General features: G+C 42.7%; 2 protein-coding genes across 4 annotated transcripts in view; both read left to right on the forward strand.

The window, feature by feature from the left end:
* The first annotated feature begins 296 nt into the window (after positions 1-296).
* LOC135525788 (zinc finger FYVE domain-containing protein 21-like) lies at positions 297-10,114 on the forward strand. Of its 2 annotated transcripts, XM_064953648.1 has the most exons (8): positions 297-523; positions 3,887-3,937; positions 5,271-5,439; positions 5,931-6,006; positions 6,203-6,294; positions 6,653-6,706; positions 7,887-8,017; positions 8,173-10,114. In XM_064953648.1, exons 1-8 carry the CDS (start codon positions 398-400, stop codon positions 8,206-8,208), a joined length of 735 nt encoding a protein of 244 aa, XP_064809720.1. In that variant the 5' UTR covers positions 297-397; the 3' UTR covers positions 8,209-10,114. The 2 variants fall into 2 exon arrangements, with proteins under 2 accessions (XP_064809720.1, XP_064809721.1); XM_064953649.1 differs by lacking the exon at positions 6,653-6,706 and having other exon boundaries at positions 303-523.
* Positions 10,115-19,953: 9,839 nt separating this feature from the next.
* brf1a (BRF1 RNA polymerase III transcription initiation factor subunit a) overlaps positions 19,954-23,908 on the forward strand; it is a 61,718-nt gene continuing 57,763 nt past the window's right edge. Inside the window, exons 1-2 of one of the 2 annotated variants that reach the window (XM_064953650.1) lie at positions 19,954-20,203; positions 20,806-21,034. In XM_064953650.1, coding sequence (XP_064809722.1) covers positions 20,851-21,034 — 184 coding nt within the window. In that variant the 5' untranslated portion in view covers positions 19,954-20,203; positions 20,806-20,850. The remainder of the gene's footprint in view (positions 20,204-20,805; positions 21,035-23,908) is intronic. The other variant, XM_064953651.1, reaches the window with a different exon arrangement.

Consider the following 23,908-nt stretch of genomic DNA (forward strand, 5'->3'; position numbering starts at 1 on the left):
TATATATCTGCTACTCCCACCACTCCTACCCCTTAACCCTTCTTCCTCTACTTTTTTCACCGCCTCAGCATATGACAACTTCAGCACTACTCTAACCCTGGAAAACTCAACTTGCCTCTCTCGCACAGCTGAACTAATAGTATGTAGTATATACTATACAGTATGTTAGTATGGGTATTCGAACACAGCTCTAGTTTGTGTAGATGTTTTTCCTAAAATGTCATGAAAAAATGTGGGTGGGATCAGAAAACCAAAACAACATTGCTTTTCGTTTGCTGCGGTTCATCACATGACATCAGTGATTATACTCCACGCATTTATATTGGAGAACAGCTCTGTCCATCAAATACGATATGAATGTTTTTCAGTATGAGCTAAAAAAAGAGGTTCTGGAAAAATGTCTACAGTGCCTGATGGCAAGAAATTGGTCCGAAGCCCAAGTGGACTTCGAATGGTCCCGGAGAATGGAGCGTTTAACAGCCCTTTTTCGTTAGATGAACCCCAGTGGGTCCCGGACAAAGAGGTAAGAGACTATTGGAGAGGAAATTACAATAGGGCAACGCCGCTCGGACTTGATACTGGGACAGTAGCCAGCTAACGTTACTTATCCCACGATTGAATGCCAAAAGGCGTATGATTATTAGTATCAAAAAAATGTGCTTTAAAAAAAAACATTTTTATAACTGCCTAGCTATTTCATTTGCATGTATTGGTTTTAATAATGTTTTGCAGCTTGCTAGCTGTAAATGTGAATCCTAAAAACACGCCTCTTCCTTCGATACAACTATGTCTCGAAGTGACTTTTCACTAGGTTAGGAGAGCATTTTCACTAACCCTTTTCCTAAAGTACTAGGTTAATTATCCTAACCTGTTACGAAAAAAATACATTCGGGTCGTAGTTGTATCGAAGTGGCGTGTTCAGCTATAAATGCCAAAGCTGTCTGTAGTATTCTAGCTAGTAACGTCAAGTTAGTTAGACAACATGGAGCCGCCAATACAGTAACTAGTTAGATAACTACGTTGTCAAGTAGCTAACGTTAGCTGCTTTGCATCAGGTGCCACCAAAATACAGAACCAAAGTTGGCTCAGCAAGTCATTGCTGTTAATTAGAAGTTGTTTTTTTCTCTCCGTCTCTTCGAGATGTTCTCATGCATCATGATCGAGCCTGGGCAGCCACCATTGGGCTCGATGTGCACAACCGGATGAAACACTTACGCCCACCGGCATCCGGTTCATACGTAAAACATTTTTCATTCAGGCTCCAAAGGATTCGATTTCCTCCTTAACTGGATTTAATGAAGAGAAGGCAAAAAAACCGTGGAAAATATGCTCACTTTATTGACGTTCACCCATGACTGTGTGGCTATGCACATCTCCTACTCAATCATCAAGTTTGCAGATGACACTACAGTGGTAGGCCTGATTACTGATGAGACTGCCAACAGGGAGGAGGTGAGGGCCCTGGTGGAGTGGGGTCAGGAAAATAACCTCTCCCTCAACGTAAACAAAACGAAGGAGCTGATCGTGGAATTCAGGAGACAGCAGAGGGAGCACCCCCCCATCCACATCGAAGGGGCTGTAGGGGAAAAGTTCCTTGGCGCACACATCACTGACAACGTGAAATGGTCCATCCACACCGCCAACAGCGCCTCTTCAACTTCAGGAGGCTGAAGAAATTTGGCTTGGCCCCTAAGACCCTCTACTGATGCACCATTGAGAGCATTCTGTCGGGCTGTATCACCGCCTGGTACGGCAACTGCACCATCCGCAACCACAGGGGTGGTGCTGTCAGCCCATCACATCACCGGGGGCTGACTGCCTGTCCTTCAGGACATCTACAGCACCCGGTGTCACAGGAAGGCCAAGAATATCATCAAGGACCTCCCCCACCTGAGCCATACTGTTTTACCCACTTCATATGTATATATTGTATTCTTGTCAAGGCTCATCCTATATAACTACTGCTTTTCTATATAGTATACAAATGTTTATATTCATATAATATCAATAATGTTTACATGTGATATACTCTGAACAAAAAATTATAAATGCAATATGTGAAGTGTGGGTTTCATGAGCTGAAATAAGATCCCAGAAATGTTCCAAATGCACAAAAAGCTTATTTCTCTGACATGTTGTGCACAAATTTGTTTACCACTCTGTTAGTGAGCATTTCCAAGATATGCCACACATGTCAGGTGGATGGATTATCATGAAGAGGATATTACACAGGTGCAGCTTGTGCTGGGGACAATGAAAGGCCACTGAAATGTGCTGTTTTTTCACACAACACAATACCACAGATGTCTCAAGTTTTGGAAGAGCATGCAATTGGCATGCTGGAATGTCCAACATCGCTGTTTCAGATCATTAAATGTTCATTTCTCTACCATAAGCTGCCTCCAATGTAACTTTAGAGAATTTGTCAGTACTTCCAACTGGCCTCACCACCGCAGACCATGTGTAACCATGCCAGCCCAGGACCTCCACAGGCTACAATCAACAGCCTGATCAACTCTATGCGAAGGAGATGTTGTGCTGCATTAGGCAAATAGTAGTCACACTAGATACTGACTGGTTTTCTGATCCACACCTCTACCTTTCTTTTTTAAGGTATCTGTGACCAACAGATGCATATCTATATTCTGAGTCATGAAATCCATAGACTTTCCTTATATGAACTGTGTTTAATTCAGTAAAATCTTTAAAATTGTTGCATTTTATATTTTTGTTCAGTATACATATTTCCTTTTTAATATTTGGGATTTGCATGTATTGTTAGGGATTACTGCACTTTTGGATCTAGGAGCATAAGCATTTCGTAACACTTGCGAAATATGTGTGCGTGACCAATACATTTTTTGGGGGGGGTTTGATTATCCACCACCATGCTAGTGTCTAATGCGTACGAATGCTACTTCTTGATGTTGCGCCCTGCATTCAGCCAGGGGTAAACAACAGACTGATGGCACCTTAATTGGGGAGGAAGGGCTCATGGTAAGGGCTGGAGTGGATTTAATGAAATGCTCCACTCCAGCTATTTATTATGAGCTGTCCTCCCCCAAGCAGCCTCCCCTGGTCTGATGCAACCTGACTAGCCTAGTTAATGCAACATCAGAAAGTATCATTCCTATAATTCTAGTTATTAATTAGCCACTCTGGTATGGTGGTGGAAAATGTGTTTCATAAAGAAAGTACACTTTTTAATTAAAAAAAAATCCAGTTGAGGTAATCGAAGCCTTTGCTGCCTTAATGGAGAATGTTTTATGTACAAACCGGTCGCTGGGGGACAGGCTGTGCACATCAAGCCCAGACGATAGTCGAGATCCATAAAGACCACGAGCGGCTACCCAGGCTAATCATGATTATGACATGGGTCCACTTTGGAAAATACTTGAGTGGGGGATGGCCATGAGTCATAGCTGTGTGTGAACCTTATAGTAAACCTGTCCAGCAGCTTGTCACACCACTGCCTCTTCACCCATGTATTTGAATGGTACACTGATCTTTAAGATGCTGTGACATGAGGTGGCATTAAAACAGTCAGTGTTAGGCAAACTTTTACTTGGGTCTCTCTTTTGTAGCATCTCTCTTGTTGTGCTGTGTGTTGTCCTATATTTTTATTTTATATTTAATCCCAGCCCCTGTCCCCGCAAGGTGTCTTTTGCCTTCTGTTAGGCCGTCATTTGTAAATAAGAACTTGTTCTTCACTGACTTGCCTAGTTAAATAAATCAAGTCTGTGGGTATGTTACTGTAAGCCTTAGGTTTGTGATCATCTTAGTGTAAAGAAAAGGTCTTTTGGTAATCCATTTAAACTGTGAATCAAATTGTTGTGTCCATGTTTGAGATTGAGTGAACCAAAAGTATGTCCTTTTCCTCTTTCAGTGCCCAAGCTGTATGCAGTGTGACAAGAAATATGACTTCCTTACAAGAAAGGTTTGATTTACTATGATCCCATAATATACATAAGTATGTGGACACTCCTTCAAATTAGTGTATTTGGCTAGTTCAGGCACACCTGTTGCTGATAGGTGTATAAAATCGAGCACACAGCCATGCAATCTCCGTAGACAAACATTGGCAGTAGAATGGCCTTCCTGAAGAGCTCAGTGACTTTCAAAGTGGCATGGTTCATAGGATTGCCACCTTTCCAACAAGTCAGTTTGTGAAATCTCTGGCCTGCTAGAGCTGCCCCGTTCAACTGTAAGTGCTGTTATTGTGAAGTGGAACATCTAGGAGCAACAACTGCTCAGCAGTGAACTGGTAGGCCACATAAGCTCACAAAACGGGACCATCGAGTGCTGAAGCGCTCAGCACATAAAAATAGTCTGTCCTAGGTTGCAACACTCACTACGGAGTTCCAAACTGCCTCTTGAAGCCATGTTAGCACAATAACTGTTCATCTGTAGCTTCATGAAATGTGTTTGCCAAGCAGCCGTACACAAGCCTGAGGTCACAATGCCAAGCGTCGGCTGGAATGGTGTAAAGCTCGCCGCCACTGGAGTCTGGACCAGTGGAAAGCGTTCTCTGGAGTGATGAAGTCCAAAGAACAAATATGGGTTTGGTGGATGCCAGGAGAACGCTACCTGCCCGACTGCATAGTGCCAACTTAAGTTTGGAGGAGGAATAGTGCTCTAAGGCTGTTTTTTGTAGTTTGGTCAGGGCCCCTTAGTTCCATTGAAGGGAAATCATAACGCACAGCATACAGTGACATTCTAGACAATTCTGTGCTTCCAATTGTGGCAACAGTTTGGGAAAGGCCCTTTCCTGTTCCAGCATGACAATTCCCTTGTGCACAAAGTGAGGTCCATACAGAAATTGTTTTCTAAGATCGGTGTGGAAGAACTTGACTGGCCTGCACAGAGCCCTGACCTCAACTCCATCGAACACCTTTGTGATTAAGTTGAACACTGACTGCGAGCCAGGCTTAATCGCCCAACATCAGTGCCCCACCTCATTAATGCCGTTGTGGCTGAATGATGTGGGGTCTTGCTTCCAATCTTCCAACATCTAGTTGAAAGTCTTCACAGAAGAATGGAGGCTGTTATAGAAGCAAAGGGGGGACCAACTCCATATTAATGCTCATAATTTTGGAATGAGATGTTCGACAAGCTGGTGTCCACATACTTTTGGTCATGTATTGTGTCAGATAACTGTATTTACATTTTTTTACCTGACTTTGAGCCAAAATGTTACTTTTGCCAATAGGATACATAGTTTTGCCTGTTATGACCTTTGCTTCCCTTCCTCTTGTTCTGTTGATGTTTAGCACCACTGTCGGCGGTGTGGCCGGTGTTTCTGTGATAAGTGCTGCAGTAAGAAGGTGGCTCTGCCCAGGATGTGCTTCGTCGACCCAGTCCGGCAGTGTGGTGAGTGCAGCCTGGTCTCCCAGAAGGAAATGGAGTTCTACGACAAACAGCTCAAAGTGCTTATGGGAGGTGAGTTCAAAGGAATTAAGTGTGTGTGTGTGTGTGTGTGTGTGTGTGTCTGAGGTGATGCTGTCCTGCCCCGCTCTACCCCCTCCTGGCTAGTGAAGAGTGTTGGTGCAGACCAGTGTGGTTATAAATAGGCCCCTTCCACTCAGCCAGGCCCGTAATTAAAAATCCATTTGCAGCATGGTGAGCTCCAGGGCAAGGGCCTGCTGCAGTGGCAGGGACCCGGAGAGAAAGCCTTGTAGCATTTTGGACTAATGGGGTCATGTTAGCCAGATAGCATTGTCAAACAATGCCGTATCATTTGTCTGTCCACGAGAGATTATACTATGTAAACAACCAAATTAAGATAGATTTTAGTGTTAACCAAGATTATCCTTTAGTACAACACCAGTGGACTGGGAGGTATCTGCAGTTGGATGAATTTAAAGAGGGATTTTTGATTGGTATACTTTTTTAATTTGACTCACTGGTAATGACTTCTCTGTCATACGCAGGTGGTTCTTTTATTGTCACTTTGGGCACCTCAAAGACGTCTGAGACCATGATGTGTCGTCTCTCCAACAACCACAGGTATCGTGAGTTTTTTTTTTACAGTTTACACAAAGGGAAAGTATCTAGAATGGAGTTATTTAGGTTAATGCTGGAAGTACATATACTGTATCTGAGCTTTGATAGAACCACTTTAGAAAATGTATATTTTCCAGTTGAATGACTTTCAGTACATCACTCTCACCTCTCTTGGTCTCTTATCTCCCTCTCCACTCAGGTATCTTTTCTTTGATGGGGAGAGCCATTTTGAGGTGGAACTGTCTCGGATCTCCAGTATGCAGGTGTTGACGGAGGAGTCCACTCCTGAAGGTAAAGCTCTGGATCAGATGTTCTCTGGCTGGATTGCTCTCAGTACAGAGGGCAGTATGACCGTACAGCAGTGATACTGTGCAGCTCCTTGAACACTTATTTATTTAAGAGACATGGATTCCTGTGGGTGGAGGAACTAGCTCCATCTCCTCTTTATGACCGGAAGTATAATCATAAATCCACAGTAAAATTCTGACTGTCTTTTCATTGTATTGATTTGAAAACCCTTAACTGATTTAACAGCATGGTAAGTATACTGAGGTGGTGGTTGTGCCTGACTGTTTCCTCTCTGCTTTAATATTAAAACACTCTCTCCCTCTCTCCCTGGGCGGCCTGGCCTTTCTCCTTATGACTTTAGAGAATGACATTCACACTTACACAAGTCTGCTGGACAGTCAGTATATCTCTGAAGGTTAGCACTGTTATACTCCCTCGTCCCCCTCTCCCTTATTCCTCCCCATCTTAAATTCACCTGCCTCCAGAGTTTGTGGCCCTGCTTTTGATAAGAATGCCTTTGTTATCATTGTACATGCATTTTATATCAGTGGTAGAACAAAGGCAACGTCCTTAAAATCCGTGTCCCATGCATGCTTCCATGGGGGGGGGGGGGGGGGGGGGATTGTGTGTAACTAAACACCCAGAGTGAGTCTCATTGCCCCTCTAACTGTGACCAGGCTGGTGTTCATTAGGCAACACCATATCAAAACACTTGATTTGACAGTTGCCATGTGGCACCTTCCTGTTTCTCTCTGTTTGGGCTGTTTTCTTCTGCTTTGTGCCTACTGAACACAACCTAGTTCACAGCTCAAGACATCCAAACATATTCCCTCATTCCTATCAACTTCTTCTGTGTACGTCTGATATGTTGTTTATTTTTTCAAGTCTATAGATTTCTTAGTGATTTATGGCACATGCCAGTCGTTAACAAAGAAGCACTTGCATGTTTTCTTTAATCAATGTTTGTTATTGTGTCCTTTTGAGATATGTTGTAAGGTTACTTTTTTTTCTTCTCACCAAGGTCATTAGTTTGAACACCAGCCAGGTAGCAGTTTTGGTTTACAAAGTCTGAGCTGAAGCTTTTAGAGTACATCCCAAGATAGTGAGTGTTGTTACTGTACCTTACTTAACAACCTGGTCTTATAGCATTTTGTATTATTCTATACGAAAATCCGAGACGCTCCATTTAGTAATATATGTTGTGTTTCGTATGGTAAATATTTGTGGATGTCCATCACCCATTTCATATGATATGTTACGAATTATAATTTGTATTATATTTTACAAATTTGCAAAATGTGGAATATGTTACGAATTCTAGCTAGGTGGCGAATGTTAGCTAGGGGTTGGGGTTAAGTTCAGGAGATAGGTTAAAGGGTTAGCCAACATGCTAAAAAGTAGTCAGTAGTTGCTAAAATGCTAAAGTTGTACGTGATGAGATTTGGGTTGGTAGATGTTTGTGTAATATGCTCACCCACCCCGACCAACCACCCTCAGTAACCATCTGTCTTATGTAACCATACATAACATATTTACATTTACTATGTTACGTATGGTCTAAGACCAGACTGTGCTTAACTGTGTGTTGTGTCCAGGGGGAAACTCCAGGGCCAGTGGCATGTTGCTCCACTACAAACCCACTGGCTCTCAGGACCCTCAGCAGTTACGCATGGAGGCAGCAGACGACAAGAAGACTGCCTCCTCATGGCTGGCTGCCATGCACAAGGTACACCACATTAACAGGCTGGCTTGTGTTTTAAAAGGAAGATTATATTTGATAGTACTGGAATTTATGTTGTGATTTCCAAGCTTCAGACCTGCCATTACATACTGTGTATGTGGTTGAATAGTTCTGCCTGTACTTTGTCTATTCTCTGACAGGCTGCCAAACTGCTGTATGAAGCTCGGGACCGGTGACTCATTGCTAAGATGCCCAGAGCCTGAGAGTGATGGCACAGACCAAGTGTTTTCTTTCCTACCCTTCCGTCTCACATTCTCTAAATGCTGACAGTGCATTTCAGTAACAATCCATTGAACTATTTGGCCAACCACCCATCTAATGCTGCTATTCTTAATGTTATCATAGACATAAGCCATTTGGCATAACTATTTCCCTTCACGTAACGCTTTTAAGGTCATTTTTTTATGTGATCTGTGACATAGTTAAGTTTCTTTGTTCATGCTGTCTATACTCTACTTTCAGTGCTGGCAGATTTGGATCCTTACCCCTTCCTTAGGGATCCACAGATTAGTCACTGATTCTAGTGGTATATACACACACACACGTATGTGCACACCCCTTCAAATAAGTGGATTCGGCTATTACGTCCACACCCATTGCTGACCGGTGTATAAATTCGAGCGCACAGCCATTCAATCGCCATAGACAAACATTGCAGTAGAATGGCTTTACTAAAGCCCAGTAACTTTCAACGTGGCACTGTCATAGGATTGCCACCTTTCCAACAAGTCAGTTCGTCAAATTTCTGCCCTGCGAGAGCGGCCCCAGTCAACTGTAAGTGCTGTTGTGAAACGTCTAGGAGCAACAGCGGCTCAGCCACAAAGTGGTAGGCCACACAAGCTCACAGAACTGGACCGATGAGTGCTGAAGCGCATAAAAATCATCTGTCCTCTGTTGCAACATTCACTATCGAGTTCCAAACTGCCTCTGGAAGCAACGTCAGCACAACTGTTCGTCGGAAGCTTCATGAAATGGTTGTCCGAACAGATCACCATGCGCAATGCCAAGCGTTGGCTGGAGTGGTGTAAAGTTTGCTACCATTGAACTCTGGAGCAGTGGAAAGCGTTGTCTGGAATGATGAATCACGCTTCACCATCTGGCAGTCCGTTGGACGAATCTGGGTTTGGCAAATGCCAGGTGATCTCTACCTTCCCCAATACATAGTGCCAACTGTGAAGTTTGGTTGAGGAGGAATAATGGTCTGGGGCTGTTTTTCATGGTTCTGGCTAGGCCCCTTAGTTCCAGTGAAGGGAAATCTTAACACGACAGCATACAAGGACATTCTAGACTATTCTGTGCTTCCGACTTTGTGGCAACAGTTTGGAGAAGGCCCTTTCCTGTTTCAGCATGACAATGCCCTCATGCACAAAGCGAGGTCCATACAGAAATGGTTTGTTGAGATCGGTGTGGAAGAACTTGACTGACCTGCAGAGAGCCCTGACCTCAACCCCATCAAACACCTTTGGGATGAATTGGAACGCCAACTGCGAGCCAGGCCAAATCGGCGAACATCCGTGCCTGACATCGCTAATGCTTGTGGCTAAATGGAAGCGAGTTCCCCCAGCAATGTTCCAACATCTAGTTGAAAGCCTTCCCAGAAGAGTAGAGGCTGTTATAGAAGCAAAGGGGGGACCAACTCCATATTAATGCCTGATTTTGGAATGAGATGTTCGACGAGCAGGTTTCCACATAAGAGTGTGTGTGTGTGTGTGTGTGTACACAGTTTATTAAATTCTTTAAATGTAGTCCCATAGAATTTTTGTATAAACTATTTTGTTAAATATTCCTATTTTAACACAATGCGGTGTATCTACTTTTTACAGCTAAAATATTTAGTATAGTTTTTGTAGCACTTGTATAACAAAAAATGTATTCCTACACTACAAGATGACTTAAACATTTTGTTTTCATGTTGGGTTGCTTTACTTTTTATAAATGAATTGCACAGCCACAATACCAACAATCTAACCCTTAACCTAAGGGTACAATATGCTGTTTGATGTAACACTTTTACTCTTCTGTTTTGTTAGCTTATATCCAACATATTATGCTTCACATACCAAATAAAATACTTAAGACAGATTTTCATTTTTGACCAAATATTATTAGTATTATCAAACCAAAGAATTGTGGACATTTAGCCGGAATCTAGAAGGTTGCTGATATTCCTTTTTCATAATGTTTTTTTTTATCAGGACCGCTCCCAAGTAGGCTGCACTCTAATCAATTGTATTAATATGGTAACAGGCATGTTGACATGGTGTTTGCGATGCATTGTGTCAAAAAAAATGCATACTATGGCTATTCACTTTAAGGACCTTTTAATAGTCCTTGCTTAGTTCACAAGAATGTTGTCTAATGCCCGATGTCCACCATATGCGTTTTGTTTTTCCGGAAGTCTTGCCCGCATTTACCGTACTTAACACACATGTACTTTGCTTTTCACAGACTCCAACTAGCTAACTTTTATCTAGTTGTACTTCCGTTTGTACAACCGCACTGTAAAGCCACAAACGAGTTGAATATTAAACGCATGTGGTACACAGAACTCACCGCAGCCTAGTGTGGTACCCCCCAACGTAGCATTGGGGACTGCTCCGTTGACAATGAATAACTTCTGCCGGAACTCAGTAATGCATCTTATGCCTCATGTCCACTATCTGAATTCACTCAATTTTGTATATATCCTTGCCCTACGGTTCAGGCTTATTTTAATGCCCCGATGCTGGACATATAAACTGTTTCTGCATGATGCATCAGTATTTGTGATGGCCAGACTCAATTATTTCTGTTATCTACATTCAGTATTCACTCAAGTTGAAATTGGTAGTTTTGCACTCGATGGCATTGTCAAATTGACACATTTAGCAGTTATGGTAAGTACCACTGCTCTTTATGGTCTCCCCTTTTACCGTCACTGTCCTAATAGTAATCCTATTACAATATCTAATAATTTGTGTCAAGAAATGTCCATTATTTTAACTCATTAAATTGTAACTCTATTCTCATAAATTGTATTTACAAATCATGACAATGATTGTTGCATTATTAAATGAAAGGTCAATAATAATTTTAACCCAAGGATGCATAGTAAACATGGCGGCCCAAGAATGCATAGGCTGGGTCAAAATGACCCCCGACTGTAATATCTGTTTTATTTATATGGCTCTGAAATATTATACATTTTGTGAGACATTATTTTGAGTGTTTTTGACCTTTTTCAATAATTATTTTGTTTGAAATGTTTTTAGTCTCAATGGTTTGATACACATTTCAATCAAATTTATTGGTCACATACATACTACACTCGCACAAATGATAACATAAATTCATAACGGCTATTAAAAATAATAGCATTTTTCTTACAATCAATATTACAGAGTTTCACATTAAACCTTTGTGTGAACAACAAAATAAATCCACCTTAAGCATGTTTTATAATATTTAAACATTTTTGAAAATCTAAAGTTCATCATCAATATAAATGACAACGCTAACAATTGAATTTGCCAAAACGCACCTAAAGGACTCTCACGACCATGAGAAACAAGATTCTCTGGTCTGATGAAACCAAGATTGAACTCCTTGGTCTGAATGCCAAGTGTCAGGTCCGTAGGAAAGCTGCTCATCCACTGTGACACAGTCGCTGGGGATGAACCTTTCTCTACAGTTTGCTAGGAAAAGGTCCCACAAATACCAGAAGGCTACCAGGTGGTCTGTTGCCTTTCTGAACACTGGTCCTCTTGTCATCAAGCCTCAGGTAGCGATGGATATCTTCCGACCGACATGGTGTCCTTATATATTGGATGGACTGTAAGAGGGTGCCGGCGAGGATGGCTGCCATTTCATGGGCTCTTAACCAACCATGCTATTTAGTTGTTTTAAAAAAAACTTATTTTGTACATAATGTTGCTGCTACTGTCTCTTGTCACCGAAAAGAGCTTCTGGAAATCATAGCAGCGATTACTCACCTTGAACTGGATGAAGAATTTCTCTTTAATGAGTCGAAAGAGGGGGATTTACTCCAGACACCTGAACAGGCCCTCATTCCTGTCATTTGCAGGAGAAAAAGAAGCAAGGAGTATTGCGGAAAGCGATCGGGGTGCCTTTGTGAGGATCCGCCGATGAGTGGCTAATCTGCCCTTGCCATCCATACTACAGGCCAATGTACAATCGCTGGATAATAAATTGGACGAACTAAAAGCACGTATATCCTACCAACGGGACATAAAAAAATTGTAATATCTTATGTTGCACCGAGTCGTGGCTGAACGACGGCATGAATAACACAGCTGGTGGGTTATACACTGTATCACCAGGATGGAACAGCAGCCTCTGGTAAGACAAGGGGTGGCAGTCTATGTATATTTGTAAACAACAGCTAGTGAACGATATCTTAGGAAGTCTCAAGGTTTTGCTCGTCAGAGTGTGGTCGACAGCTTATCATGAGATACTCTATCTAGAGAGTTTTCATAGCTGTCTACATATCACCACAGACCGATGCTGGCACTACGACTGCATTCAATGAGCTGTATACCACCATAAGCAAATGGGAAAACGCTCATTCAGAGACGGCTCTCCTAGTGGCCGGGAATTTAATGCAGGGAAACTTATCTGTTTTACCGTATTTCTATCAGTATGTTAAATGTGCAACCAGAGGGATAAAAAACTCGGGACCACCTTTACTCCACACACATATGCATACAAAGCTCTCCCTTCCCCCTCATTTGGCAAATCTGACCCTCATTTTATCCTTCTATTCCTGTTACAAGCAAAAATTAAAGCAGGCAGCACCAGTGACTCGGTCAATAAAAAAGTGGTAAGATGAAGCAGATGCTAAGCTACAGGACTGTTTTGCTAGCACAGACTGGAATATGTTCCGCGATTCTTCCGATGGCATTGAGGAGTACACAACATCAGTCACTGGCTTAATCAATAAGTGCTTTGATTTTCTTTGAACATCCGCACTGAGCTAAAGGGTAGAGCTGCCGCTTTCAAGGAGTGGGACTCTAACCCGGAAGCTTATAAGAAATCCCGCTATGCCCTCCAACGAACCATCAAACAGGCAAGGCCTCAATATAGAACTAAGATCAAATCGTACAACACCGGCGCCGACACTCGTCGGATGTGGCAGGGCTTGCAAACTATTATAGACTGCAAAGGGAAGCACAGTCGAGAGCTGCCCACTGACATGATTCTACCAGACTAGCTAAATTACTTCTATGCTCGCTTCGAGGCAAGTAACACTGAAACATGCATGAGAGCACCAGCTGTTCCGGGTGACTGTGTATTCACGCTCTCCGCAGCTGATGCGAGTAAGACCTTTTAAACAGGCCAACATTCACAAGGCCGCAGGGCCAGACGGATTACCAGGAAGTGTACTCTGAGCTTGTGCTGACCAACTGGCAAGTGTCTTCACTGACATTTTCAAACTCTCCCTGTCCGAGTCTGTAATACCATCATGTTTCAAGCATACCACCATTGTCCCTGTGATCAAGAACACTAAGGTAACCTGCCTAAATGACTACCGACCTGTAGCACTTATGTCTGTAGCCATGACAACCCTGATGTCCTTGCCGTGACTAAATCCTGGCTTAGGAAGGCCACCAAAAATTCTGAGATTTCCATACCCAACTATAACATTTTCTGTCAAAGGGGGCGGAGTTAGCATGCAAAGTAATGTCATACTTTCCAGGTCCATACCCAAACAGTTTGAACTACTAATTTTAAAAATTACTCTCTCCAGAAATAAGTCTCTCACTGTTGCCGCCTGCTACTGACCCTCCCCCTCAGCTCCCAGCTGTGCCCTGGACACCATTTGTGAATTGATAGCCCCCCCATCTAGCTTCAGAGTTTGTTCTGTTAGGTGACCTAAACTGGGATATGCTTAACACCCCGGCAGTCCTACAATCTAAGCTAGATGCCCTCAATCTCACACAAATCATCAAGGAACCCACCAGGTACAACCCTAAATCTGTAAACAAGGGCACCCTCATAGACGTTATCCTGACCAACTGGCCCTCCAAATACACATCCACTGTCTTCAATCAGGATCTCAACGATCACTGCCTCATTGCCTGTATCCGCTACCGGCCCGCAGTCAAACGACCACCCCTCATCACTGTCAAATGCTCCCTAAAACACTTCTGCGAGCAGGCCTTTCTAATCGACCTGGCCCGGGTATCCTGGAAGGATATTGACCTCATCCCGTCAGTTGAGGATACCTGGTCATTCTTTTAAAGAAACTTCCTCACCATCTTAGATAAGCATGCTCCGTTCAAAAAATGCAGAACTAAGAACAGATATAGCCCTTGGTCCACTCCAGACCTGACTGCCCTCGACCAGCACAAAAACCTCCTGTGGCGGACTGCAATAGCATCGAATAGTCCCCGCGATATGCAACTGTTCAGGGAAGTCAGGAACCAATACACGCAGTCAGTCAGGAAAGCAAAGGCCAGCTTTTTCAAGCAGAAATTTGCATCCTTTAGCTCTAACTCCCAAAAGTTCTGGGACACTGTAAAGTCCATGGAGAACAAGAGCACCTCCTCCCAGCTGCCCACTGCACTGAGGCTAGGTAACACGGTCACCACTGATAAATCTATGATAATCGAAAACTTCAACAAGCATTTCTCAACGGCTGGCCATGCCTTCCTCCTGCCTACTCCAACCTCGGCCAACAGCTCCCCCCCCGCAGCTACCCGCCCAAGCCTCCCCAGCTTCTCCTTTACCCAAATCCAGATAGCAGATGTTCTGGAAGAGCTGCAAAACCTGGACCCGTACAAATCAGCTGGTCTTGACAATCTGGACACTCTACTTCTGAAACTATCCGCCACCATTGTCGCAACCCCTATTGCCAGCCTGTTCAACCTCTCTTTCATATCGTCTGAGATCCCCAAGGATTGGAAAGCTGCCGCAGTCATCCCCCTCTTCAAAGGGGGAGACACCCTGGACCCAAACTGTTACAGACCTATATCCATCCTGCCCTGCCTATCTAAGGTCTTCGAAAGCCTAGTCAACAAACAGATCACTGACCATCTCGAATCCCACGTAACTTCTCCGCTGTGCAATCTGGTTTCCGAGCCGGTCACGGGTGCACCTCAGCCACGCTCAAGGTACTAAACGATATCATAACCGCCATCGATAAAAGACAGTACTGTGCAGCCGTCTTCATCGACCTGGCCAAGGCTTTCGACTCTGTCAATCACCATATTCTTATCGGCAGACTCAGTAGCCTCGGTTTTTCTAATGACTGCCTTGCCTGGTCCACCAACTACTTTGCAGACAGAGTTCAGTGTGTCAAATCGGAGGGCATGTTGTCCGGTCCTCTGGCAGTCTCTATGGGGGTGCCACAGTGTTCAATTCTCGGGCCAACTCTTTTCTCTGCATGTATCAATGATGTTGCTCTTGCTGCGGGCGATTCACTGATCCACCTCTACGCAGACGACACCATTCTGTATACTTCTGGCCCTTCCTTGGACACTGTGCTATCTAACCTCCAAACGAGCTTCAATGCCATACAACACTCCTTCCGTGGCCTCCAACTGCTCTTAAACGCTAGTAAAACCAAATGCATGCTTTTCAACCGTTCGCTGCCTGCACCGGCACGCCCGACGAGCATCACCACCCTGGATGGTTCCGACCTAGAATATGTGGACATCTCTAAGTACCTAGGTGTCTGGCTTGACTGTAAACTCTCCTTCCAGACTCATATCAAACATCTCCAATCTAAAATCAAATCTAGAGTCGGCTTTCTATTCCGCAACAAAGCCTCCTTCACTCACACCGCCAAACTTACTCTAGTAAAACTGACTATCCTACCGATCCTCGACTTCGGCGATGTCATCTACAAAATAGCTTCCAATACTCTACTCAGCAAACTGGATGCAGTTTATCACAGTGCCATCCGTTTTGTTACTAAAGCACCTTATACCACCCACCACTGCGACCTGTATGCTCTAGTCGGCTGGTCCTCGCTACATATTCGTCGCCAGACCCACTGGCTCCAGGTCATCTACAAGTCCATGCTAGGTAAAGCTCCGCCTTATCTCAGTTCACTGGTCACGATGGCAACACCCACCCGTAGCATGCGCTCCAGCAGGTGTATCTCACTGATCATCCCTAAAGCCAATACCTCATTTGGCCGCCTTTCCTTCCAGTTCTCTGCTGCCTGTGACTGGAATGAATTGCAAAAATCGCTGAAGTTGGAGACTTTTATCTCCCTCAACAACTTTAAACATCTGCTATCTGAGCAGCTAACTGATCGCTGCAGCTGTACACAGTCCATCGATAGCCCACCCATTTTACCTACCTCATACCCATACTGTTTTTATTTACTTTTCTGCTCTTTTGCACACCAGTATCTCTACCTGCACATGACCATCTGATCAATTATCACTCCAGTGCTAAATTGTTATTATTTGCCTACCTCCTCATGCCTTTTGCACACAATGTATATAGGTTCTTTTAAAAAAGAAATTCTACTGTGTTATTGACTTGTTTATTGTTTACTCCATGTGTAACTCTGTGTTGTTGTCTGTTCACACTGCTATGCTTTATCTTGGTGTTACTGTAATTTAATTATGCCAATGTGCTTTCATTAATTGAAAACCCTTAATCTATTTTATGAGAATTTGTAAGATTCTTGTTTGCATAAAATAGACGGAGACCAGTCTTTTTAATAATAGGTAACAGAATTTATTCTCGGAGCGCGCTGCCACTTTACCACGAGCAACAGTTTATATACAAATCATGATGTCATTTCATGGTTTTAACAGAATCCCCTCCTCTCGACCGGGACAAAGTGAGGTGAAAAGTTCATTCTAACTTACTAACACACTCCCAGGTAACTTTTGACCCCTCAACATTATCGATCACCACTGAGCTGACAGTTCTAATTAACAGAAAACCTAGGAATGCACTCACTGTCTTATCTAAAAACCCCAGAGCTAAGTTTCTGTAGGTTCAACCATAGGTTAATGACCTTATGTGTTTACACAGTCCACAACCCATTCGTTTCTTCCTAGTTGGAATGGTGTTCATTAACTTTTAATTACTCCTTGTCCGTGTCTCACAATCCCACCTTATGAACTCATATTGTTAATCAGATATAATAAAACAGAGTATAAGTTTACTTAGTTACAGTTCTATTTAAAATGGGGATATTGTTTATTCATTTATTCATAATAATTCTAACACTTGGCCAGGTCGCAGTTGTAAATGAGAACTGGTTAAATAAAATTAAAATATAAAACATGAAGTGCTTTAAAATGCTGGTCATGGCTCACATCAACACCATTTTCACAGAGACCCTAGACCCACTTCAAATTGCACACTGCCCCAACAGATAATGCAATCTCTACACACTGCCCTTTCCCACCTGGACAAAAGGAACACCTATGTGAGAATGCTATTCATTGACTACAGCTCAGCATTCAACAACATAGTGCCCTCAAAGTTCATCACTAAGCTTTGTACCCTGGGACTAAACACCTCCCTCTGCAACTGGATCCTGGACTTCCTGACGGGCCGCCCCAGGTGGTAAGGGTAGGTAACAACACATCTGCCACTCTGATCCTCAACACGGGGGCCCCTCAGGGATGCGTGCTCAGTCCCCTCCTGTACTCCCTGTTCACTCATGACTGCACGGCAAGGCACGACTCAAACACCATCACTAAGTTTGCCGATGACAACAGTGGTAGGCCTGATCACCAACAACGATGAGACCGCATATAGGGAGGTGGTCAGACACCTTGGCCGTGTGATGTTAGGACAACAACCTCTCCCTCAACATGATCAAGACAAAGGAGATGATTGTGGACTACAGGAAAAGGAGGACTGAGCACACCCACATTTTCTTCGACGGGGCTGTAGTGGAGCAGATTGAGAGCTTCAAGTTTCTTGGTGTCCACATCACCAACAAACTAACATGGTCCAAGCACACCAAACCGTCGTGAAGAGGGCACGGCAAAACCTATTCCCCCTCAGGAGACTGAAAAATTTGACATGGGTCTTCAGATCCTCAAAAGGTTTTACAGCTGCACCATCGAGAGCATGGTTACATCAGTGCCTGGTATGGCAACTGCTTGGCTTCTGACCGCAAGGCACTACAGAGGGTAGTGCGTACATCACTGGGGCCAAGCTTCCTACCATCCAGGACCTCTATACCAGGTGGTGTCAGAGGAAGGCCCTATAAATTGTCAAAGGCTCCAGTCACCCTAGTCATAGATTGTTCTCTCTGCCACTGCACGGCAAGCGGTACCGGAGCGCCAAGTCTAGGTCCAAGAGGCTTCTAAACAGCTTCTACCCCCAAGCCATAAGACTACTGAACATCTAATCAAATGGCTACCCAGACTACTTGCAAATTGAAAGGTCAGTTTGACGATTGCAATGCAGTGAATTCCATAGGAAATACATACGGTCATATTTGGCCCACATATGAAAACTTGGGGTAATGATGCAAAAACTCGTTTTTTAATTAATTATTTTTTAAGTAAAAAAAAACTAGGATGTTAACTTTAAATACACGTTATTTAAGGAATTCCTGGAATATTAGATGCTGATATGTTTTTTTGGGAGGGGGGAAACCAATACAGCATATGCATCCTAGGGTTAAAACACCAATTTTAAACAGCCCACAGGTAATTTGGACTACAGTTTGAAAGGTCAGAGCAATACAGAAATGTAAACCATACTTTGAACAAATAAATACATATTGGATTAGCCGATGCCGACAGCAAGTTGTACTGGGGTCGACACATAATGAAAAGACTACAGACAAAAGACTACAATGGACATACATTTAAAAATATGAACATGTAGTGTGTGTGCCTCTATCAGTTACAGTTACAGTGCATACACACAACAAGTAGGTCACATGGAGGAGAGGCGTTCTGTCGTGAGGTGTTCCTTTATTTGTTTTTTGAAACTAGGTTTGCTGTTCACTTGTTATAAGATGGGAGTTCCATGCACTCATGGCTCTGTATAATACTGTACGTTTCCTTGAATTTGTTCTTATCCTGGGGACTGTGAAAAGACCCCAGGTGGCATGTTTGGTGGGGTATGTCTGTGTGTCAGTGCTGTGTGCAAGTTGACTATGCAAACAATTTGGAATTTCCAACACATTAATGTTTCTCATTAAAACAAGAAGTGATGCAGTCAGTCTTTCCTCAGCTATTAGCACAGAGAGACTCGCATGCATAGTATTAAAATTAGCCCTCTGATTACAATGAAGTCAGATCAATACAGAAATGTAAACCACACTTTGAACAAATAAATACATAGACTTGTGGCTCTGTTATGGGCCAGCTGCAGTTCTGAGCTCCTGAGTGGTGCAGCGGTCTAAGGCACTGCATTTCAGTGCTAGAGGTGTCACAATTTGTTCTTTACTGACTTGCCTAATTAAAGAAAGGTTCATTTTTTAATAAATGTAAATACTAGATCATTCTTTTCAGCACTTGTCCCTATGACTGGATAGTAATCAATAAAAAATATATAAAACTGGAGCCTGCAAGACTTGATTTGTGGAGTGTGGTGTCCAAAAAGTATATCTTATGTTTAGAATGAGGTTATGATGACACCGAAAAGAAAGATGTCAAGTCACAAGACAAGGATTTAGGGTCGTGTCTCTTTAAAAATGTCAGTCCATTGCATTCAGTGATATAACTGTGTACATGGGTCGCTATCATGTGGAGCTAAAAGGGGGTGTTTGTAGTAGCAGTTTGATATTTTTTAAAGATTTTGAGTTTTTTTCTTCATATACTGGATCAACAAATATCATTACTGATCACGTACGAGGCAGGAACATTCTCTGGTGGCACATTTCTATAAGAAAGGGATAGAGAATTATCACTACTGGGCATATCACCCTCGAAAATCAGTTTAGACCAATCCATTTCCCAAGCATGAAAACGCACATGTGGGCTTGGCAATGAGGTTACAAGAAGGATTGCAATGCATGGTAGTCTGTCTATCTTGTTACCTCATTGCAGTAAATAATGTGTGGTTTAGAATCCAAAGAACAGTACATTTAGGCTATATACATTGTCTAGTCACTACAAAACATTTAAATAGATTTAGCTGACGCACTGGCTTGGAAATCTACTCGGGAGACTTGCTATCAGCTAAAGTTTGCTAGCCACATCGCTGTCAGCAGCATCGCCTTTGAATTGGCTGGTGCGTATTCATTATCCAGTATTTTCTCAGCAATTCATCACCACCTTTTGGAAACCATGTTACCCATTAGGCTACACAGACTTATTTTTAATACCAAATCCTAACCTAGTAGATTGTAGAAAGTTTGCGGTCAGTGATTCCAACCCTCACGGCTATTGAAGATTTAGGACGGGGTCGTTATTTCATTCATCTAGGTACGAGATTAAACATGCGGAACAATCATTAACGGAAATGTCAAGCACATTAGACCAGTACAAACGCATTTGACAGAAATGACACTTAAATGTACAGCAAACTAGTTAGATAAATGATCACGCTTTGCCACGTAACGTTAGCTAGGGGTGTAGTGGCGCATTTATACCCCAAGCGTCCAGGGTCAGGTTACAGAGGATTTATGAAAGTGTTGGTTAGGCTATCATATTATTGTGATAGTAATTATTTACAAACGTGATATGCAGTTTCAGTTGATTTAATTGTTGGCAGTAGGTTATGCTTGTAGGCCACCACCTTTTGGCTGGAAGAATACATGACATGTGTAGATTTTTATGTAGCCAATAAATGCAACTCTTACAAAATGGGACTTCCACAAAAATGTGGCCCAGTTTCTTCTCTGTTCCCCAGGCTGAGCAGTGTGAGCAGACTTCACCATGAGTTCAAGAGTGTGTAAGAACTGTGGGGGCACAGACATCGATGTGGACCAGGCCAGAGGCGATGCGGTGTGCGTGGGCTGTGGCTCGGTCCTGGAGGACAACATTATCGTGTCTGAGGTCCAGTTCATGGAGACAGGAGGGGGCGGCTCCTCTGCTGTGGGACAGTTTGTAGCTGGAGATGGTATGTGCAGATGGATTGTAGGTTGGTTATAATGACGAGCTACATTATTCTGAGAGGTAGCCCATTCATAGATAACTACCTTTTAGTTCCTATTGATGACGGTATCTTCTTTTTTAAAGAGCCCTGATGCTTGCTCTAGACACGCATCACTCATGGTACCCTTTGGAAGCATAAGGAACATGTCTTTCAAATCAGCACAAAATAATTACTACACACCTTTTATAAGGTTAGTGTTCCCACATGGCCAGATCTCCATGGTACAGCACTTGTTTACGAAAAACAGCCAGTGACCACCTGTGCTAATGCTCTGAACACCAGTGTGTTAGCTTAACTCTGGAGGAAGTGTAGTTTGTCAGCTGGAGGCACACACAACGTATGGATCTGTGCAAATCAGATACAGTAAGCATGTCTTTTTTTATTTCAAATAATATTTCTTGCTGATATGAAAGAAGGGTTATGTTTCTAAACGTTAATACACAGCGTTGGAATTGTAGTTCATACAGAGCCAGCCGTGGAACCTTGTGGAAAGAAGGGTTTGAGAGCTAAGAGACATTGCTTATAAGAAGTATAAAAAACCTTTATATCCCTTTATTCCTGCAGTTTTTCATGACATTAAGTTAGTCACTTGGATTGCAGAATGGTATTTTTGCAGAGTACATGGCCCTGGCTAGTCTTTCCAGTAGCTGTGCGTGGGTGATATCTCTGAGGAAGCTAAGCCAGTAAGAAAGCCATATTACAACCGTTGTCATATTTGCATTGTTTGCTCTAACCCATTTGTTCATACGCCACCGTGGTAAATTCAACTACATATTTGTTTCATCACAAAACCGAATAGCTACATCTGTCATGTGAAGTCCACAAAGCAAATATTGCATGTTCCAAACAGTTATATGACCTGCAGCATGTTTAAGTTAATGTTTGACAGTTTACTAAACAACTACTGATTTAGAACCACTGAGTTTGGCAAGTCGGCACGAAGACAACAGGAGCACTGCATCCGCTATTCCACCACTATTTCAACAAACATTTAAACATCATGAAAACAAGGCTATATATACTAAGTTTAATACACTGAAAACAAACTTAAAGATGCCAATTACCAAAAATAATTTATTCCAATCAATTTAGCTAAATATAATGTGGTTGTCTATGGTACTTATTTCTGTGTGCATGCACAAAATGTTTTTGGACTCACCCTACGCCAATGCCATCCTCTTTCATGTTAGCAAAACGATCTATGGCTCATACGGTACACTTACATTTTTTTGTCATAGGCTACCTCGCTAAAATGCTTGCTAGCCTAACTTCCTCGCATGGGCAACAATGGACCAGCTGAGTTAGCTAGCTATACTGAACAAAAATATAAACAACATGTAATGTTGGTCTCATGAGCTGAAATAACAGATCCCAGAAATGTTCTATACGGATAGATTATTTCTCAAATTTAGTGTACAAATTTGTCTACATCCTTGTTCATGAGCAATTCTTCTTTGCCAAGATAATCCATCCACCTGACAGGTGTAGCATATCAAGAAGCTGATATGATTGGTGCCTCTTGTGCTGGAACAATATAAAGCCACTCTAAATTGTGCAGTTTTGTCACACAAAACAATGCCATAGATGTCTCAAGTTTTGAAGGAGCGTGCAATTGGCATGCTGACTGCAGGAATGTCCAACAGAGCTTTTGCCAGAGAATTGAATATTAATTTCTCTCCCATAAGCTGCCTCCAATGTCTTTTTAGAGAATTTGGCAGTACGTCCAAACGGCCTCACAACCCCAGACCACGTGTAACCACGCCAGTTCGGGATCACCTGTGGGATTGTCTGAGGGGGAAGGAGGTTTATTTCTGTCTGTAATAAAGCCATTTTGTGCGGAAAAACTAATTCTGATTGGCTGGGCCTGCCTCCCCAGTGGGTGGGCCTGCCCTCCCAGACCTACCCATGGCAGTGCCCCTGCCCAGTCATGTGAAATCCATAAATTAGGGCCTAATTTAGTTCAATTGACTGATTTCCTTCCTTGAACTGTAACTCAGAAAAATCTTTGAAATTGTTGCGCGTTGGGTTTATATTTTTGTTCAGTATAGTTAATGTGAGCCTACTAGACTAATTCTAGGCTAGATATTGAACTTCAATCTTCTCAGGCCAGTGCCGCAATATATTAATTTATGGTAAGATCAGAATCGTTGTCATAATCATTGGCCTGTACAGAGAATTAAGTAAAAACCAGAAGTCCAATCTCAATCCATGACTTGACTTTTTCCACATTTTGTTGTTACAGCCTGAATTAAAAAAAAAAAAAAATGTAATGCAAGGCCCTGCGATAGACTAGCGTCCTCTCCAGGTGGTGTACTTGTACATCAAGCTGCCTCACACTACAGAAACATGCATCCTGCCCTATGAGCTGTTTTGGCTCTCGCAAGCCAATGCTCGAAGTCTACTTACTACACACTATACCCCATAATGTCAAAGTGGAATTATGGTTTGCATTTTTTTTTTATGAATTAAAAATGAAAAGCTTTAATGTCTTTAGTCAAGTATTCAACCCCTTTTGTTATGGTAAACCTAAATAAGTTCAGAAGTAAATATGTGCTTGAGTCACAAGTTCCATGGACTTGCTCTGTGTGCAAGAATAGTGTTTAACGTGATTTCTTTAATGGCCACCTCATCTCTGTACCTCACACATACAATTATCTGTAAGGTCCCTATAAGGTCCCTCAGTCGAGCAGTGAATTTCAAGCACAGATTTAACCACAAAGACCAGGGATGTTTTCAAATGTTTCGCGAAGAAGGCACGTATTGGTAGATTGGGGGGATTATAAAAATTTAAAAGCAGTCATTGAATATCCCTTTGAGTATTTTAGGCCGTCTTACTCA

Source organism: Oncorhynchus masou, chromosome 32, assembly GCF_036934945.1.
Source record: "Oncorhynchus masou masou isolate Uvic2021 chromosome 32, UVic_Omas_1.1, whole genome shotgun sequence".
Taxonomy (NCBI): domain Eukaryota; kingdom Metazoa; phylum Chordata; class Actinopteri; order Salmoniformes; family Salmonidae; genus Oncorhynchus; species Oncorhynchus masou.

Excerpts from the sequence above, each read along its gene's own strand:
- LOC135525788 (XM_064953648.1), top strand. The coding sequence starts at position 398 with ATGTCTACAGTGCCTGATGGCAAGAAATTGGTCCGAAGCCCAAGTGGA. Across the intron at positions 524-3,886 it reads AGTGGGTCCCGGACAAAGAG|TGCCCAAGCTGTATGCAGTG; the intron begins GTAAGAGACTAT and ends TTCCTCTTTCAG. Across the intron at positions 6,295-6,652 it reads GGAGGAGTCCACTCCTGAAG|AGAATGACATTCACACTTAC; the intron begins GTAAAGCTCTGG and ends TTATGACTTTAG.